Raw genomic sequence first — 20,790 nt, forward strand, 5'->3', positions numbered from 1 at the left:
TAATGACGACCAGATGGCCTAGTGGTTAGAGAACCTGACTACGAAGCTTGAGGTCCCGGGTTGATTCCGTGTCGGGGCAGATATTTATATGAAATACGAATGTTTGTTCTCGGGTCTTGGGTGTTTAATATGTATTTAATATGTTTTATGTATCTATCTACATAATTATATTTATCCGTTGCTTAGTACCCATAACACAAGCTTTGCTGAGCTTACTTTGGGACTAGGTCAATTGGTGTGAATTGTCCCGTGATATTTATTTATTTATAATGTTACTGGACTTGGCACGCTTGGCCCTTCTTAGACCACAACCTCGTTTGCCATCAAGAGCGATTGCGGTACCCATAAAGTTAGTGCTTTTATGATTTAAAGACCTCGCGAGTCTGTCTTTGCATAGCTTTAAACTGATGAAATGTATACCGCACTCTTCCAAACTCTCATAACTCCGCTATTTTGAAAAAAAAAAAACAAAATTGATTCGACAAAATGCCATATAGTTATCGGACGCGTTTACAAATTTTAAACGAGAATGGCGGAGAAATATGTTTGCTTAAAAACACTTCGTTGACACTTTGTTTGCTCGTTATATACGCACTAAGTGTCTGTTTATTCATCATAATCATTATCATCGTTGTCAGCCAAAAGAGGTCTACTATCTGAACATAGGCTTCCCCAAAAGAACAGCACATTGCCTGGTCCTGCTGCCCCGCATCAATTGGACTTTTCAAGCCTTTACCAGGTCATCAGTCAACCTTGAAATGAGTCTATCCACACCGGGTCTCTCAGTAGGTTCATTTAAAAACACGTTGGCTTTAGCGGCCATCACTTCTTCGTGTTATAAGCCCACTGCCACTAAAGTGCCACAGGAATCTAATCTAAAGCCACAAGCTTTGTAATCAATCTAATCTATTTAGTCGTCTATAGAGTAAACTTTTCTTCACGAGCAAAAAATGGGTCAGCAACCTACTGTGGCTTTCCTCCCTTGTGCACAAAAGGGATTTGTCTGGTAAACGTCCCGTGAAGGGTCTGTACCGGGCTATTTATGTTTACCGACGGTAAATTACTTTGTGTTCATGTCTTTAAGGGCTCACGTAAATTATAAAAAGTGAGCCCCGGTTTTGGGAGGTTTCTAATAAATTTTAGTTCAAGATAGCTAAGGTTTTCGCAAAGCAATGTCGGCGGCCTGCGGAAGCTGTCCATTCGAATTCTTTAACGGTTTCGTGGTAAGCTAAAAATACTAAAACCTAACCACTCTCGCTTTTATAAGCTTAAGCTAACTCATTTTGCTGATGTGGGTGTAAGTAAAGATTGCAAAGTTGGAAAACTGGGCTGAACTGGACATGTAGAATGTATCCAGAGCGGTGGATCAAAATTACCATTAATAGGGGTCTTTGGCGATAGGTATTAAAATATGAGGCAAACAATGACGGGATGATTTAGATACGAAGGAAAGGAAGAACTGGTGTGTCGCAGGAGGTGTTTTCATTTCACTCTGTCTATAGGTACACTTACGTCTGACCAGTCGTTTAAAAACGGGTCTAGATAGGTCATCCACCATCTCCGCAGGGCTTACACTCTCCCTTAGCTCTGTCTGTGAATAGATGCGGACATGGTCAGTCTTGTTTCATTTGATCCTAGCGGTTCCTTATTATTATTTTGTTATTTCTTAATTTCATGTATTTTAATGCACATCAAAGAGACAACACAATCACAAACAACACAATACTTTGCCTACAACTGCGATGCTAGTTTTGAAACGCAGAGTGATTTTCTGTTTTATAAATCCTACCGATATGTAGTTCTAAATAGTAAGTTTCATCGATTTTATCTATCGAATATTTACACAATTAGCAGCTAAAATTGTAGAAATATTTATGCGATACTGAGCAATCTGTATTGTCCACAGGCCGTGTGAAACGATGACGGAGGGAGGACGGCGTCATGTAACATTGTAATATGAATCCTGCTAACTTCATCGTGTACATTACCGGCCTGTTCTGGCTTACGCTGACTGATGCGAAAATTGGTAAGTGCTTAAAAGTGCTCAAAAGTGCTCATTACACCAGCAGCATTTCCCCGCTGGATGTCCAGCGCTATCTGCTGAACCAGGTACGACCCAGAGCGGGGGTCGCAACCCCTGTCCCGCAGACTACGGCCCAGCTCCCACACCAAAAAGATTTGGCTTCAGCCCCCAAGGACCAGCCGTTTCGACCGCAAAAGGCACGAAGTCATACGTCGGCTCCAAAGCCGAGTATTTGAGGTGCTTCGACTACGCGGCATTCTCGCATTGATGGCCTAATTAATTTATTTTTAGAAATATAGCCAAAGTATTAGGTACGTTTACCTACACAAAAATAAAATTTTCCCTCCGCTGAAAATTTAGTAATGTCATTATTTTCAATTCAACTGAATTTTGCATCAGCTAAATTACCTTTATTTGCAGCTGTACTTTTGTCCACAGGTTACTTCTGGCACATCACAGATCTTCATTATGACCCGTTTCACAACTCCCTGGAGCTGCATAGAGGTTCGTTTACATTTGATATATAACTTGCTCTTTTATTCACTGTTGGTGAGTTGAACCTGCATGGAGATGTTTTTAACTTTTACAGCTTGGTTTGGTAGCTTTATTATTTTTAAATTATGAAAAATGTGACTGGCTGCGTTATTAATTAAATTAACCGGTAAATTCTAGTTTGTTATAAAATGAGTGTATATGATGATGACAACTTTGTTTAGTTTGCTTGTATTACTGATTAAGTAATTTGTGTTATGATTTTCTTTTTTGAACAAAAACTCGATTTAAGACGTGAGCTATCCGTCACAATATCATTTAAAATTAATTTCTTCCTGAAAAAAAAAACGCAATCATCAAAGTGCACCACTTTTTGCAACCCCGGCAATGAACCAGAATCACCACCACCTTTAATTTAGTTAAATTCTTGTCTTCCGCAATATTTACTGTAAATTCATACTAATATTAAAAATGCGAAAGTGTGTGTTTGTATGTTTGTATTTTTGTCCGTCTTTCACGTCGAAACGGAGCGACGGATCAACGTGATTTTTGGCATAAAGATAGTTTATGAGCAAGAGAGTGACATAGGCTACTTTTTATCTGTGGAAAATGCACAGTTCCTGAGGGAACAACGCGCGATAACCGAATTCCACGCGGGCAAAGCCGCGGGCAAAAGCTAGTTTACAAATAAATCCATGTTTAACAATAAGGCTCATGAAAATATCATGTTTAATTTCATGTATTAAGATAAATTTGTTTCAACATCAATCCTTTTCATCCACGTCTTTGAATAAACAAGAAAATGCTTTTGAAACACAAAGCAATATGTAAAGCTGAAAATAGACGGATTCCTTTGAGAAAGAATCCTATTGATAGCAAAAGAAGCCACGCCAATATATTGATAATATACAATGCTTTGTTAACCTAAGAACATTCCAAATACCTTGCACGAAGATCACAATGTCTATATGAAAGCCGAAAAAAAGCGTCGCTCATGTAATAAGAATATCAGAGAATAAACAATATTCTCTTGGAATCTTAGAGCATTAAACCAACCGGAAAAGTCATTAATGGGACCGAACCCTCCGCTAAAACATTACAGCCACCATAACATATACCGTGTGTGGCCTGTAACACGGGCAAATAATTAAAACGTAGATTGTACTCGTCAAACTGAACAACATTAGTTCAGAGATTTTTAAAAATAATTCGTTTTTTCATTTTTATTACACCATAAAGTTTATTAGAAGAAGCAATGTACCTACTCGTAAAGCAAAATGTTTGATATTTCTTGTAGCGTGACAGGCGACGTCAGTTGGGTTCTAGGATGGCGTACATTGAATTTACGATTAAGTTTGTTAGAAAAAACCAAAACTTAAGTTTTGACTCTAATTAAGTGAGACCATGATGATCCAATTACCGGTGATCTATAGAGCCTCTGTTTTTAATATTATCCCCGGTTCTGGGCTCCACATTGTATGTGTGGGGGTCGATAGCGGCGGATGGATGCGAGGGGCTGAAGACAGTGTGATGATGATGTGAACATTGTTGTTGTTGGGTCGAATCTTGCAAGTTTATTTTGATTCAATTTTAATGATTCACGTGAAGGCATACTTTTGTAATATTGAACTTCTCAGTGGTTAGGTAATGCCATCGACTTGAAATTTGGTACGGTAAAGTAGTTTGGATGACAATACAAGTAGGTATATTGACCAAAAAGTACAGACAACAAAAAAGCTTGTACGGAAAATGATATTTTAACAAAAACTTATTTGTCGTCTTCTTGTAGAGGAATAAGTTTAGTGCGCTTGTTGCCTCCGTATGGCTTAATGCTCTAACATGCGAGTCCTCTGGAATATTCTCTGGGTTTCCAAGTTATTTATATTATAGCCAGGTGGCTCTCGTGAGCGCAGTTAACTGGAATGTTAGTTGGTGAGGTGTGCGATCTGCGAAATGACCTGAGAATTTAGTGCTAGGGTTATTTGTTTTTGGTCTAGTACTGAATAACTATTTAAAGTTATATGACTTTATAATGTTTTAATTTGAATTTGTTGCATAGTTTTTTGACTTAGCACGCATTTTCAAAGAGGGCAGCATGAAATAAAAGGTAAAAGAAAAAGTCTGGAAATAAGTGATCCAACAATAATAAAGTACAAAAATAAACAAAAAAGCACAACTGATAAATGTTGATATATTATGTACAGAAGCGATCTTATTCCTTTAAAAGATCTTTTTCGTAAAGGCTACCTACGGCACCCTGTCTTGGGTGTGTCCGACAAGCTCTTGTCCGTTTTTTTTTATTTTATTACAATTTTACTGCTACACACAATTCACGTGACTTGAAACGTTTCATTGTTTAAACTGTGCTAAATTCTAGTCTTAGCATAACTATCGAAGTTTAAAGGACTTCGTTATAAAAACATGTCTGTTGCTGTTGCTTTACTACCCACAATGTACTTAATTAATTATAGTTTAAATCCCAAAGGGACGTCTTTATTACAAGTCTCGTACTTAAGCCCCCCTACATCCATATTTCAGCTCAAACTAAAAGCAAGATTAAGTATTCAATGGAGACAGAATTTCTGAAACTTGCAGCAATATTTTCATATTTTTTATATTTTACTTGTTTTCTGTACTTATCGCTTACTATTTCTGGTGTACAATAAATAATCATTCTATCTATTGTATTGTATCGTAAATGTCTTATATTGAAATCAAATTATGTCAAATATTTATTAGTGAAACAAATTGTTAGGTATATTTAACTAAAACGTTTCACATGAAAAATAAAGTTTGAAGTGTTTTGAATCACAATTTAAATTAGACATAATGCAATTTGGTAATCATAATAAAAACAGACTCAATGCAGATAATAATGACAACCGGGGCTCAGTTGTGTAGTAAAATTACAAACATATTATATTTTCTATGATTCTACCTACTGAATTTTAATACCAATACATGACACTTTTTTTGCACACCAGAAATAGTAAGCGATACAGAAAACATTATTATTTATTATTATATTATTATTTATTTGTGTTCCTAGTGCAGGAACAGCTACATACTGCACGTTTGGTAGATGTGGCTGACAACAAAACGATTCCGGCACGTCACTAATAATCGAATTAACTGACCCTAAACAATTTGGTCAATTTTATAGGCTGGTCCATTAGTAGCTACAGTCAAGGGCATAAATATATGTATGATAGATATGTAGATAGATAGATAAAAACTTCATTTCCACAACACATAAATAGCTTAGTATAAATACTCGTAACAAACTATTGTAAAGTAACATAAAAAATAATTAAAAACTAACATGCAACAGTTCCGATAGTTACATAAAATAATAAACATTGATTAATTTATCAATTTAACAAACTTTTACGTTACCAAGACGTCAAAAATATCTATACCTACGCCTTTATGCCACTAACCACAAGGTCAATGTATACACATATTTGATTTATTTATTTAATCGTATGGCATTCATTTAAAATAGATATTTGATGCTATGGTTGTATAGAAATTTATGCCCTCGACTGTATAATAGGCGTAAAGTTCGCCATCCCTGGTCTAGGTTCTTCTTCTTTGTCGGATACTCTTGGCAGAGCAGTCGAGGTCACTTACCACGTCGAACTATTCCACGCCAGTTCTCCCTGGCTGTCGCTTCTCTGGCGCATGTGTTGAGAGGAGTATTTGCTAGGGCTTTTATCTGGTCAGTTCAGCGCATGGGAGAACGTCCTCTTGGTCTTTTGCTGTTGACCCTTCCCTGTACCACAAGTCGCTCTATAGAGTGCTCCCCACGTCGAGCCTAGTGATTAGGTAGCCTGATTATGAAGTTCGAGCACCTGGGTTACCTAATTTCCATAATCTAACTTAATATCTGTACCATTCAGGCTGCAGGCACCGTGGCGGTTCCGAACACAACCATCGCAACGAAAGGCACCGCGACCACACCTGCGATAGCTCCTGGGCCCTGATACAGAGCGCGGCAGCCCTAATGGCTGCCAGGCATCCTGACACCTTGGAGTTCGTCCTGTGGACTGGGTAAGTGTATCTCTGTAAACAATCTTACGACAAAACGGTTCGAGAAAAGATAGTGCCCCGCCTTCTTTTTTTCCCATCTTGGCGGGGCACTGCCGTGCCCCCAGAGCACAAGAAAATACCGCAACCATAATTATGATAGCTCTAAGGCCCTGAACAAAGCATGGCGGCCGTAATGCGGGATAGTGGTTGGTCGGTACCCCCAAGTTGGAAAACAGTGTTAGATACTTGTGCTGCGTCATCGATTGGTGTGAACGTACCTTTACAGAAGGGTGTTATTAGTGTTGTGTGCCACCTACCTACATTTGACAATTATAACAAAAATAACGATAAAAACGTGGGTAGTTCTGCGCCAGTACGTAGTTTCGTCGGGTAGTCGCCGAGTCACGTCCACGTTGCTCCGGGAAAAAGGGATAGGAATTAGCCCGAAAAATGTCGAGCTAAACTCGATTAAAGATGTGAGTTATCCGGCTAAATTTCATTAGGTAAATAGGCAAGCTGGCGTTTGCATTTGCGACACGTTTGTGATTAGTAAATAACAAAGTGAGCCAATGAGGGCTATCGTTTTTTGTCTCACTAGATGGCGCACTGTTGCGTGAGGTTTTTAAGTATGGCTTTCAAAGTCTGTTATTACGGACGTGAAAACAAAGTTTAGATTAAAATCATATTTAATACACCTTAAAACCTTACCATAAAAATATCGAGCATGCCACAGTGTTGCATAGTCCCCGTTTTGTTCGGAAAAAAGGGAGGACAAAGGTTTCCGAAAGACAAAAATGTCTCAAAACACAGACATTCATTGCCCCGGAACACATATTTGCCATAATTAATTTCAAATATTGCAAAATATTCACAAAATTATTCTAATTTTATATAAACCCGCGTAGCTCACCCAAAAACTGTGAGATTTGACATTTCGGAGACCTCACGCTACACTAGCGCCTCTAGTGGCGAATTAATACGCGATAGCCCTCATTGCAAGCAAGACGCAACTTCAAACGGCCCTCTCGATGCTACGAGTAACGTCATCTAGCAATATCTCACCTTTCGAAAAACCTTCATTGGTAAAAGTTGATTGATTATTGTTAGTTACAAGGTACGCTAGTTAGTCGAATTGACGCATAGGTAATTTAATTAAACACAGACATGTTTCACTCACCCTTACTTACACAAGTTTTGCAACCACTAGGAAAGCAGCAGTTCTACTACGAAACTCGAAGTTCGTGTCGTGTCGATTTATACTATTTAATACGAGAGCGAGAGGGACGGTACGACACGAATTTCGAGTTTCGAGTTTCGTAGTAGCCCTGCAGTCGCTAGCAAAAACAAACGCATCAACTATATCCTTATGTAACAATAAGGATTCTAAATTGAATTCATTAACATCACCATCAGTGGTAAGACATCCACTGCTGAACAAAGGCCTGCCTCTTAAAACGCCACAACGAATGGCAACTCGCCTGTGGTAGTGGTAGGCCTGCTCGCGTTAAATTAAATTTACTTGCCATTAAAGCTAGTTACTTAAATGAAATTGCCACATTGACTCAAAACATGACCATTTCTAGTTCTTTTCCATCCTTTTTAATTTGCACTCTACCTACAAGTTTTTTCGCTTATAAACTCAAGTAAACACGATAGAATGAAGTCGTTCCACAACTTTACTACGCGTCGTTCGCACTAGGCATTTTGAATACCCTTTTGTGAATTACCAGACCTCGTTTTAACTCTAAAACTGATACGTTTCTACCTAACAATGAAAACTAGGCACTTACCAGCGAGCACAGTGTCCGAGGCGCACAAAAGGGGAATAACTATCTCAATTACAGGTTTCTGCGGACTTCAGTGTCCCATGTCCTACTCGCCAGCCGCATGCATAATAACCCTTGGTCATATTCAAACTTGCTCGCCGCTGCGATGAATATTTAGTTTCCTTGGCAACCGGAGTTTCTGCTCCCAAATTGAGGCTTACTCCTCTTTAAATAATAACCAGTTGGGAGTGAAACTTTGATTATTAAGGTCCCAAAGTTTGGTCTAATTCTCTTGTTGTGACGGAATAGTAGTACTTAAGATTGTCCGGGTGTTAATAAATAATGAGTTTGCTAAAGCATTTTAAAGATGCTGTAGATAACTACAACAGTTTTTGTAATAAAGCCTTAAAAAAATGTTTTGGTAAAAAAACCGCCCAAGTGAAAGTCGGACTCGCGCGGCGAGGGTTCGGTGCAAATTAGCTGGTCTTATCTATAAATATCCAGTGTTAGCAAAAGTCCCTCTCATAAGCAAAATTTACTATGGGGTAATTTTACTGACAGTCACACAGTATAATATTAATAGTTGCAGAATTTTCTTATATGTTGTGCTTTAAGAGCTGCCTTAAACTACCTTATACCTACCTTACCTTATATGTGGGTACTTCAGTCTGTCAATATATGCCGTATACTCAAGACGTGTTTTATTACTTTCCTGCTGTATGTATACCGAACCCTCAGGATACTTCAGTGGCGACGACGTTTAATAAGAATCCGTGCGCAACGTGTAAAAAGTGAAAGATTTAAAAAAAAAAAAAGAAATGTCGATCGGTAAAATCGGCGAGTTCAAAGTGCACGCGGACGATTGGAGGTTATACGTCGAGCGCTTGGAGCAATACTTCATAGCTAACGGGATCGCGAGTGACAAACAAGTGCCGACGCTAATAACTGTTATGGGTGCAGAATGTTACGAATTACTAGTCAATTTATGTACACCAAAAAAGCCTACTACTCACTCTTTTAAAGAAATAACGGCCATATTGGAAAAGCATTTACAACCGAAACCGAGTGTGCTCGCCGAACGGTTTTAAATTTCGACAGAGGAAACAGGGTAACGGTGAAAACCTAGCAGAATACGTGGCAGTGCTGAAGAGGATGTCGAAAACATGCGAGTTCGGCAACTGGCTCGAAGAGAGCCTCGGAGACCAGCTCGTGTGCGGGATCAGCAGTGAGGTCATACGGCAACGTCTATTCACGGAAGATACGTTAGACTTCGTGAAGGCATACAGGATGGCAGTAAGCATGGAGGCGGCTGAGAAAGACGCGGCTGTTGTGGAAGGGCGTCAGAAACCGATAGATGACGTGAAGCAGGTGGACTGCCAAGTCATGGCGGGAATGTGGCAGCGCAATGCAGGCGGCGCACCGGCACAGCGGGTTGGCGGTGGCGGACAGCAGGCGGTGCGCGGGCGCCGGCCGGCGCGGGCGAGGCCGGGCCGGGCGCGAGCGCGCTGGCGCGGCCTGGCATGGGCGCGGTGGCTAGGCAGGCGGCGCAGCAACAGTGCACCGTGTGCGGGAGCACACACGTTGAAGCGCCAGCGGCGTGCAAATTTGTGCGATACGTGTGCCGGGTGTGCAACCAAATAGGACACCTGCAGCGCGTATGTCCTAACCTGGCGGGGCATCACAACCTGGAGGTGACGGCGGACGCAGGCACGGACAGTGAGGACAGTGACGAGGTAATCGAGATCTGCATAAATCAATTAGCGATCGAGAACTGTAAGCCGATAATGATACCCATTAGTATAGATAGTAAAAGCATGTATATGGAGTGTGATACGGGCAGCGCCGTTTCTTGTATAAGTTACGACCTTTATGAAACGGAATTTAAAAAATTTACTATAAAGAAATGTAACTTATTGTTGAGATACTACACGGGGGAGGTAGTTAGGCCCGTAGGTGTAATTAAACCTTTAGTTCAGTACAAAGATAAGAAGAAATATCTTGATTTATACATTATAAAGAATGGTAAAACACTTCTTTTAGGCAGACAATGGATAGCAACCTTGAATGTACAGTTACCTAAGTATATGTGTGAAAGTGTCAATAAGCTAAGTGAAAATATTGATTTTAATCTAAAGGAATTCAGTTCCAGATACTGTAAAGTGTTCGAAGACGGACTGGGCCGTTTCACCGGGGGACGAGTGGGGTTCCACCTGCGGCCCGGGGCGCGGCCGGTGTTCCTGCGCGCGCGCCCGCTGGCGTACGCGCTGCGCGAGCCGGTGGAGCGCGCGCTGGAACAGCTGGTGCGCGACGGCGTGCTCACTCCCGTCGACCGCTCTGACTGGGCGACGCCCATCGTGCCCGTCGTCAAAAAGGACGGTAACATTAGAATATGCGCCGACTATAAGTTAACTTTAAATAAAGTATTGGAAGTCGACCGTTATCCACTGCCTAAAGTAGAAGATCTGCTAGCCCGGTTGGACGGGGGCGATCGATTTAGTAAAATTGATTTGTCGCAGGCGTATGCGCAATTCGAGTTGGACGAATCAAAAAAATATACAGTAATTAATACACACAAGGGTTTATTTAGGTATAACCGACTGGTATACGGACTGGCGTCTAGTCCGGGCATTTTTCAGCGGCGTTTAGAGCAATTATTCGCGGATATACCCAACGTAGGCGTATTTCTCGATGTCGTAATAATCACCGGTAAAGACACCAATCACCACATTAACAATTTACATAAAGTGTTCGAGCGGTTACAAGCTTTTGGGCTACGTGTAAGGCAAGACAAGTGTGTTTTTTTTGCTAAATCAGTTGATTATTTAGGTTACGTCATCAGCAAGCAGGGGGTGCACACATGCTCAGATAAGGTTAAAGCTATCACAAACACGCCTACGCCCACCAATGTATCGGAGTTAAAGGCTTTTATAGGCATGGTTATGTACTATGGGAAATTTATAAGAAATGTGAGCACAATTTTAGCACCATTATATAATCTGTTAAGAGCGGGAGTTACTTTCGAGTGGAATATGGAGTGCCAGGCCGCATTCGATCAGGTGAAGAGAGCGCTAGGCTCCAGTGAAGTGCTCATACATTATTCGACCTCGTTGCCATTAGTATTGACGGCTGACGCTAGCGGCGTGGGCGTAGCAGCGGTCATCTCCCATTTGACGCCGCAGGGTGAGCGGCCTGTGGCCTACGCCTCACGCACACTAACACCAGCCGAGCGGGCGTACGCACAGATCGACAGAGAGGCACTTGCCATCGTTTATGGAGTCAGAAAATTTCATCAATACCTGTATGGTAGGAAATTTATATTAAGAACAGACCATAAACCACTCACGTATATACTGGGTAGTAAGGTGGGAATACCGGTAATGGCCGCGTCACGTTTACAGCGCTGGGCCGTTCTTTTATCGGGCTACGATTATTCTATTGAGTATGTATCGTCCACTAAAAACTGTGCGGATGCGTTGTCGCGACTGCCACAGACGGGTAAGGAGCGCGGAACGGTGCAAGATATAACCTACGTTCATTTTGTAGAAAGCTTTTTACCGGTACTGAATCAGGATGTAAAGAATGCCACGCAAAAAGATGTTGTATTGAGTAGGATAATGACGTACGCTCAATCCGGTTGGCCCGGGACGTGCCAGGATGATGATATTAAACCGTTTTATGTCAGAAGAAACGAGATTTATATAGACCGTGGTTGTTTAATGTGGGGCTACAGGATGATAATACCATTAGCATGGCGGAGCACTATATTGAAACAGTTACACGCTAGTCACATGGGCATCGTAAAGACGAAGGCGTTGGCTCGCAGCTACGTGTGGTGGCCGGGCCTGGACGCCCAAGTAGAGGAACTGTGCCAGCGCTGCGAGACGTGCGCAGCGGAGGCGCCGGCGCCCCGCGCGCCCCTCCCGCACCCTGGCCTTATACGGCACAACCATGGACTAGGATACATTTAGATTTCCTAGGACCATATAAAAGTAAAACATTTTTAGTATTAATAGATTCCAGCACGAAATGGCTGGAAATTTTTGAAATGGCACGAACAAATGCGATGTCAGTGATCAAGGTTCTCAGGGAAAGTTTCGCGAGGTTCGGGTTACCAGTCGAAGTAGTATCCGACCAGGGACCGCCGTTTACAAGTTCCGAATTTTGTGATTTTTTGAAACATAATGGGATACGACAATCGTTTTCACCAGTGTACCATCCGTCGTCAAACGGTGCCGCTGAGAATGCCGTTAAATTGTGTAAACGCGCCATTAAAAAAGCATACCGAGACAATATTGATGTAGAAGCCGCATTACAAACTTATTTAATGGCGTACAGGACCAGTCCGCATAGCACCACTGGTGAAAGTCCCGCGATGCTTTTGCAAAGGCGATCACTCAGGACGCGCTTAGACTTACTACGCAGCGAGGGGGCGGTAGAAGGCCGCGTCAAAGACGCACAAACCCGACAGGTGAGGGCGGCGGGAGGCGTCGCGCGCGCCGTCGCGCAGGGCGAACCAGTCTGGGCGCGCAGCTACAGCGGCCGCGATCGGTGGGTCGAGGGCACGGTAGCGGGTATAGAGGGTGGTAATAGGTACGCAGTGGATAACGGTGACGGCCGACTAATCCATAGACATATCGACCAGATAAGGCGCCGATCCGGATTTTCAAATGTTACATATCCTGACAGGGACGGAGACGATGGGTCAAAGTCCGAAGGGGGTGAGAACGAGTCCTCAGATGTGGGTGCGGTGACGGAAGCGGGTGAGAAATCATTCACTAACACGGAAGGTTCGGTGGTGGACCGAAATAATAAAATTGTTCAGTCTGTTGCCCCGCCCCCGTCACCACGACCTACACTTCGACCACTTCCTCATAGAATACGTAAACAGCAACTTGAAATAGATTAAGTTAGTTAAGTATCTAATAAGGTTAACTTTAGTGGCTATAGATAAGATAAATACATAATGTAACCAAGCTCATGATGTAACCTTACCTACTACGTTAATTTTAAGACGCATATGGAAATATGCATGTATTAGAAGTGAGATCTTTAAAATGTATGCACCTTTTGCGTATTATCCTAGTGTTAGTTAAAAGTATCTTATTTCCTTGGACAGGACTTAAACATTAAGGGTGGAGGTGTCATATATGTGGGTACTTCAGTCTGTCAATATATGCCGTATACTCAAGACGTGTTTTATTACTTTCCTGCTGTATGGTATACCGAACCCTCAGGATACTTCAATGCCACGGTCCGGTTCGGTTTTCGTTGCCGATGAATGCAATGAGGGCTATCGTTTTTTGTCTTTCTAGATGGCGCCACTGTTGCATGAGGTTTTAGTGTGGCTTTCAAAGTCTGTTATTACGGGCGTGAAAACAAAGTTTAGATTAAAATCATATTTAATACACCTTAAAACCGACTATAAAAATATATTATATAATAGCAACCAGTGTTGCGTAGTCCCGTTTTGTTCGAAAAAAAGGGAGGACAAAAGTTTCCGAAAAACAAAACTGTCTCAAAACACGGACATTAATTGCCCCGTAACGCATAATTTCCATAGTTAATTTCAGGTAATGCAAAATATTCACAAAATTATTCTAATTATAAATAAGCCCGCGTAGCTCGCCCAAAAACTATGAGATTTGACATTTCGAAAACCTCACGCTACACTAGCGCCTCTAGCGGCGAATTCATACGCGATAGCCCTCATTGGTGAGGTTGTTGTTCATTGTGACGTTCTAAAGAGGAGGCCTTTGTTCAACAGTGGATATCTTCCAGCTAATGATGATGATGGTAAGCGAAGGCCACGATGTATGGTTTATGCGAGAGAATGTATCCATGGGTAACGGCTATAGGTAGTGCCACCAGAGGGGCTACTACGACATTCGAAAATCGTAGTTCCTTCCCGCTGACGCTAATATTATTTAATACGAGTGTGAGAGGGACGATACGATACGAACTTCGATTTTCGAATTTCGTAGTAGCAGAGTTGACGTCACGCTCACAAGAACATGGCATGTAATGACACCAGGATTTTGACATTCACTCAATCAGTGTTTGCAGTGTGTTTGTTGGTAGGGCCTTGTGCAAGGTCCGCCCGGATTGCTACCACCATCTTGCTCGCTAATCCTGCCGTGAAGCAGCAGGGCTTGCACTGTTGTGTTCCGGCGTGGAGAGTAAGACAGCCGGTGAACTTACTGGCACTTGAGGTATCCCATCTTAGGCCTCTAGGTTGGCAACGCATCTGCAATACCCCTGGTGTTGCAGATGTTTATGGGCGGCGGTGATCTCTTACCATCAGGAGACCCACTTGCTCGTTTGCCATCCAGTCGAATAAAAAAAACATTTCATTCATTCTCGCTTTATGCAATCCGTTCTTCATTAGCTGTGTGTGTAATCAATTTACTTCAACTATAATGGCACTATCTATAGCAGTGGTTCCGAACCTAGGGGTAATTACCCCCGCGGGGATAAAACAGCTATTCTCTGGGGGTATTAAAGAACCTAATAACTAAGACCATATCTAATTAAATACCTAGCTAAATAGTAAAAAAAAAGATAGATCGCCGCTCAGTAAGTACCTACCGCACGTGGTATCTCTTTCTAGCTGTTATTTTTACTTATTGTTATAGTTGAAAAAAATTAAACATTTTAACTGGTTTTAAATGTTCAAAGTATTTTTGTGATTAATAAAGATATTTTTATTTGCTTGCGTTGTATCTATTCATTAAATTGTAAGGGGGGAAGGGGAGTAAATTCTGTTTTCCCAGAAAGTATAATGGGTAAAAATATTAACCTGTGGAATGGCAGCGCCATATTTAAAATTTACTGTCAAGCGCGCGGCCATTTTGAAAAAATCTTTCTTGACTGCAGTGACACCTACGAATTAATTTCGCGAATTCGCGAATTTTATTAAAAATATCACCAAAAAAAAACTACTTTAATTTTATAGATAAGCCTTACAGTGATAGTTTAGCATAAAATGGCATATCTAATTAAATAACAATGAATGACCTTCAATTTCTGTGAACTTTATTATTCATTATCAAATATCTGATAACCAAATTTTTCTCAGTCATGTATTAAATAACTATAATTACAAAATAAAACAATTACCTGTAGGAAACACTGATTTATTTCGTAAATATTAATTTATTTACGAAACAAAGCCCTTTTATAGTCTTTCAATATCAAATAATAGTATAATACGAGGTTTCCAAAAATACCAGCGCACGGCAGCGGCCACACAGTGAAACTTGAGTAAACGATAAGAACGAAATTTCTTCCGTAGTGTTGTCGCGGCCGTTAATAAATGCCATCCTTGTCTATTTATGAACGCATTCTGCAAGAATAAGCAAGCGAGATATAGGTCTACCAGTTTATATTTGTTAGTGAAATACGTCACCCGCCAACGACCGGGAGCCGGTCGCTTGCCACTCAAGGTTTTTGGACAGCGTGCCGGGAGCCGGTCGCCTGCCAAACAAGGGTGTGCCGGGACCCGGACGCTTGCCACTCCAAGGGTTAAAAGGTTAGGAACCACTGATCTATAGTAATCTTTATGAAATCCACACACTTAAAGCTTTCTTAAATCTCAACACCATCCCATAAAGCAACGAGCTATCGCTTAGAGTACGTGCGTGTACGCCCGTATTATTATTTCACCCCTCAATTTATGGGCATAGCTAATTAAGGGGTTCAGATAGTGTCGGGAGAGATAAGCATAGACAAACATGCAGTTATCTCTCGGTTTATTGCTATAGTTGCGCGATTAGCGGGGCAATTGTATGATGGAGATTGCAAGGATCCAGCAACTTTAGTTGTAAAGAGATTTGGAAGCATCGCTAAAATCTAGATTTGAGGCCGATGCCTACAATGCAATGCAATAAATCTTATTTAACGCCAACATAAGCAGTACAGAAAATAATTTATTGAATCAGGCGTTACTTTGCGGGGGTCCATATCAACTCACCCGCGATCTTATGATAGCTAAGTTTATGCAAAATATGCGTGTTCATGCAGTTCCTCCACCTCCACACTGTAAGAAAACATACAAATCACACAAACCCATCTATTACCACCACCAAACTACACTGACGCGTTTCGAGCTTAACCAGAGCTCATCTTCAGAGGAACACAACCGTACACCATGCTACCAGATGTTGGACTAACAAACCACAACAACCGTTTTAATTTGTCACTGTAACTCCCTAAGTACCCACCTATATTTTTCCTCCCAAACAACACAAACCTACCCACAAAATATTAATAAATTTTAATCGTCATAAAACTACCTTGAATTTTTATTTATTTACTGTCAAGGCGTGTTTTATCAATTGCTATTGCTGGAATTAGGAATTAGGTCGCGGGTGAGCAAAGAAATTATTTTAGTTCAGTACAGAAAACACAGGTATATAGAGAGATAATAGATATAGGTGTACATAGAGAGGCTGATGCCCAATTTGAAATTTACGATTGAAAATAGAACGTTTGTGAAAATGTTAAAGTTTTAAATGCCGTAGTTGATATTCTTTAATTGGGCTATTTACATTCTAGCGGCGTTATTTATTAGAGTAGAATCTATTCTTGTTTTTGATGACAGATTCTTGAAATATTATAAATAATATAAAGCTGCAGGGCTTGCACTGTTGTGTTTCGGCGTGGAGAGTAAGACAGCCGGTGAAATTACTGGCACTTGAGGTATCCCATCTTAGGCCTCTAGGTTGGCAACGCATCTGCAAAACCCCTGGTGTTGCAGATGTTTATGGGCGGTGGTGATCTCTTACCATCAGGAGATCCACTTGCTTGTTTGCCATCCAGTCGCATAAAAAAAAAAAAAAATTAAATGAGTAAGCCTTTTTTCAGCAGTGGACGTCTTCCGGCTAATGATGATGATGATGAATGTAATTTTAGAGTAGAGTAAACATTTTCGTTTGCAACCCGAATAGTAAAAAAAGTGTGAGTTAGGTATTTTTGAATGGATTTCCACACAGTTGCAATTAAAGAATGCCAATTCACGAGCTTTGACATATTTATTGTCATCGATAAAGTCTCATGTACAAACAATGTATGCAAGTCGGTCAGAATCGAGTTGTAACGACGCCACACCATTAAAGCGTTTACTTTTAGCTAGCTATACAATCCTTACTTACTTATAAAACAGTAGGTAAGGTGACCCGGGGCTATTATAGCTGGGGGAATATTGTATCTGAGCCTTCTGATGTCGTCCTTACGACGCTATGTTGCAATGTTCATGTGTGTTGTGTGAAGACAGTCTTCTGGCGAACACAACGTGAAATGGTCGAGAAGAACATGGCGTCGTAAGGACGCCATCAGACGGCTCAGATACAATATCCGCCCCAGCTACAATAGCACCGGGTCACTTTACCACCTGACCGACCGAAACTGACCGACTGACTGACTGACAGATAACACTGGTTCTTACTTGACTTGAAATTCGGCATAGTAATGTCGAACTCATAGTAATAGCTCCCTAGCTATTATAGTGCGGGAGCAACCTTTGCTCGAGCTAGTAAAACGATGACGTCACCATGTAAAGGTTATCGTGAACTTTTGCGGGGACGTTGAACCATCTCTCGACACGTCGCGTGAGCGCTTGGCCTCATACATGTGACTATATTATCATTACTATTTAGGTGTTATGAGTTGGAAAAATAAATTGGACTGGGAATGAACTAAAGTACCTTCACCTGCTGTATACCATAGTTAATTTTACATATTTATTTTCTTACTAGTTTTTCCACTCTTTTCATTTTTATATTAGCAATACGTTTCTTCAACTGCCTGCTTGATAATTTAAATAATAATAATAGAAATCTATGATTTATGGATCGCTGAACTGAATTCGAACCCGCACCTCCTGTGGCTTTTCACGGCAGTGGTATCCCACTAACCAAACAACCGAGAAATCGAATCAACCAACCGGAAATATTAATGGCAGAAAAATGCAATTGCAAGCACAAGTCAGACTCGCGTATTGAGGGTTCCATACAAATTTGTAGGTATCTATGAATATGTATGTATGTATGTAAATACTTTATTGTACATAAAACACAAAAATAATATAAAAAGAACAACAAAAAAAAAATAGTACAAAGGCGAACTTATCCCTAAAAGGGATCTTTTCAATGAATATTAAATATAAAAAAAAAGGGACACTTGACACAAATTGACCGAGCTTGTACCAATTTACTATGGATACTAGGCAACGGAAAAGTTAAACATACTTGTATAGATAAATTCATATTAAACATCCAAGACACGAGAACAAACATTCGTATTATTTACACAAATGTCTGCCCCGGCCGGGAATCGAACCCAGGACCTCAAGCTTCGTAGTCAGGTTCTCTTACCACTTGGCCATCCGTTGTCAATATTAGAGGAGCCGCTCTCCTAAAGCAAATGTACGCAGTGGCGGCAAGTTTAGGATAATTACTGACGTATACCGACAACATAAAAAAACTACTGCTTTCACTGCTTCAAGGTGTAGCAGACTTAAGTATTTGATATAATTCCACGCGTTCCTTAGAAAAGGGGTCTCGAAAAGACTGACGGACTAACAGGCAGATAGATAGACATACGGATAACTAAGTAAACCTACAAAATTTATAGGGAAAAACAGATTTTTAATGTATAAAAAATGGTTCTGTTTTTTTCCTTTTGAGGTATGGGACCCTAAAAATAAAACACTGTGTTGAACAGTACTTACTACTTAAATGGAACAATGATTGTAAAGAATATAATTCTAAATTATAATAGTAAAGTTGAAAACCCCCAACATTCTCATTTTAGAGCTAAAAAGTGCTGAAACCAATTTTATAAACCATAGCTAAGAACCACCTCGAGGAACTCGCTTTCACGTAAAATAAGTTTTTGGTAAAAATTTCATGTTTAATAGAAGCTTTTTTGCTGACTGTACTTTTTGTTGATTTTTCTTATATTGTCACCCAGACTACATTTGCATACCAAGTCGATGCCATTAACTGTTGAAGAGTGCCGTCCTGTGGAGACAGGATGTCACTATCAGATTATTCTATTGTCACGCAATTTACACAATTATACCAAAATCTCAAGGCAATCCAACTACTGGAAGTTGGTCGAATTTAACTTTCAAGATTTGATTACAGACAGACAGACAGACAGGCAGACTAACAGACAACGGGACAGGTGAAACTAATAAAAGTATGATTGGTTTTTTGGAGTATTTTGTATTTTTTTTCAACTCCAAATTTGTTACTTTTACGGGTATCCCGTGAAACCATATCGAAAATACAAACTGACCAATCATAATTTGATTGCTTAGTAGCGACATCTCTTGTCTGGGTGAGCGGTTGGTCCGAAAGAGTGTGACGTCTCTCGATGAGAGCGGAACATAGATGTCGCTAGTGCTGCTGCATAAGTAGCGTAGTAGAAATAAGCAACCTGAGATATGTATGCATAGGAAATATTCGTGTCTAGAGTCCTTCCAGCGGTGGTGTAGGGGTTATAGCACGCAGGACGGACTGCTGGGGACCTGGGTTCGATTCCCATCGCTGGTCTCTTTTTCTGGTTTTCTGTGCATCCATTTCTCAGTTTGTATTTTCGACTAAATAAAAGCTTGTAAAAACTGCATTTTACGGTCTATATCGTCCATCCGTTTAAGGGCTACGATGCCACAGACTGTCATTCTGTCTACACGGCATACGAGTACATCATCATCATCATCATCATGTCAGCCGAAAGACGTCCACTGCTGGACATAGGCCTCCCCCAAGGCTCTCCACTCAGACCGGTCTTGTGCTTTCCGCATCCACCGCGATCCCGCGATCTTAACCAAGTCGTCGCTCCATCTTGTTGGAGGCCTACCGACAGCTCGTCTCCCGGTCCGCGGACGCCATTCGAGAACCTCTGGCCCATCGGCCATCCGTCCTGCGAGCAATGTGCCCCGCCCACTGCCACTTTAGTTTCGCAATTCTTCGGGCTATGTCGGTAACCTTAGTTCTACTGCGGATATCATCATTTCTAATTCTATCCCGCAGAGAAACCCGAGCATAGCCCTCTCCATAGCCCTCTGAGTGACTTTGAGTTTCTCATGAGGCCCATCGTTAGCGCCCACGTCTCAGATCCGTATGTCATCACTGGCAACACACACTGGTCAAAGACTTTTGACTTCAAACACTGCGGTAATTTGGACGAAAAGACACTACGAAGCTTCCCGAACGCTGCCCAGCCGAGTCGGATTCGACGAGTGATCTCTTTCTCAAAGTGGACCTACCTAACTGGACCGTTTGTCCAGGTATACATAGTCGTCAACAACTTCGAGCGCAGAGTCTCCGACTATTACGGGAGTTGGTACAACATGGACATTAGACATGACTTCTTCTTCCATGTTCATTTCAGGCCAACTCGGTCGGAACTCTACTGAGGTCAGCGAGCATAGCACCGAGGTCCTCCATGGTCTCAGCCATGACTACAATGTCG

At 41.2% G+C, this 20,790-nt stretch overlaps 2 protein-coding genes across 2 annotated transcripts in view; one reads left to right on the forward strand and one right to left on the reverse strand.

Moving 5' to 3' along the window:
* The window catches only part of LOC141434196 (neuropeptide CCHamide-2-like), an 83,814-nt gene that overhangs the window by 47,155 nt on the left and 15,869 nt on the right, over positions 1–20,790 (reverse strand). The gene's annotated exons all lie outside the window — the stretch shown is intronic.
* LOC141434524 (acid sphingomyelinase-like phosphodiesterase 3b) lies at positions 1,911–6,572 on the forward strand. Its single transcript, XM_074096947.1, has 3 exons — positions 1,911–2,026; positions 2,462–2,527; positions 6,418–6,572. Exons 1-3 carry the CDS (start codon positions 1,957–1,959, stop codon positions 6,570–6,572), a joined length of 291 nt encoding a protein of 96 aa, XP_073953048.1. The 5' UTR covers positions 1,911–1,956.

Source organism: Choristoneura fumiferana, chromosome 13 (assembly GCF_025370935.1).
Source record: "Choristoneura fumiferana chromosome 13, NRCan_CFum_1, whole genome shotgun sequence".
Lineage (NCBI taxonomy): Eukaryota > Metazoa > Arthropoda > Insecta > Lepidoptera > Tortricidae > Choristoneura > Choristoneura fumiferana.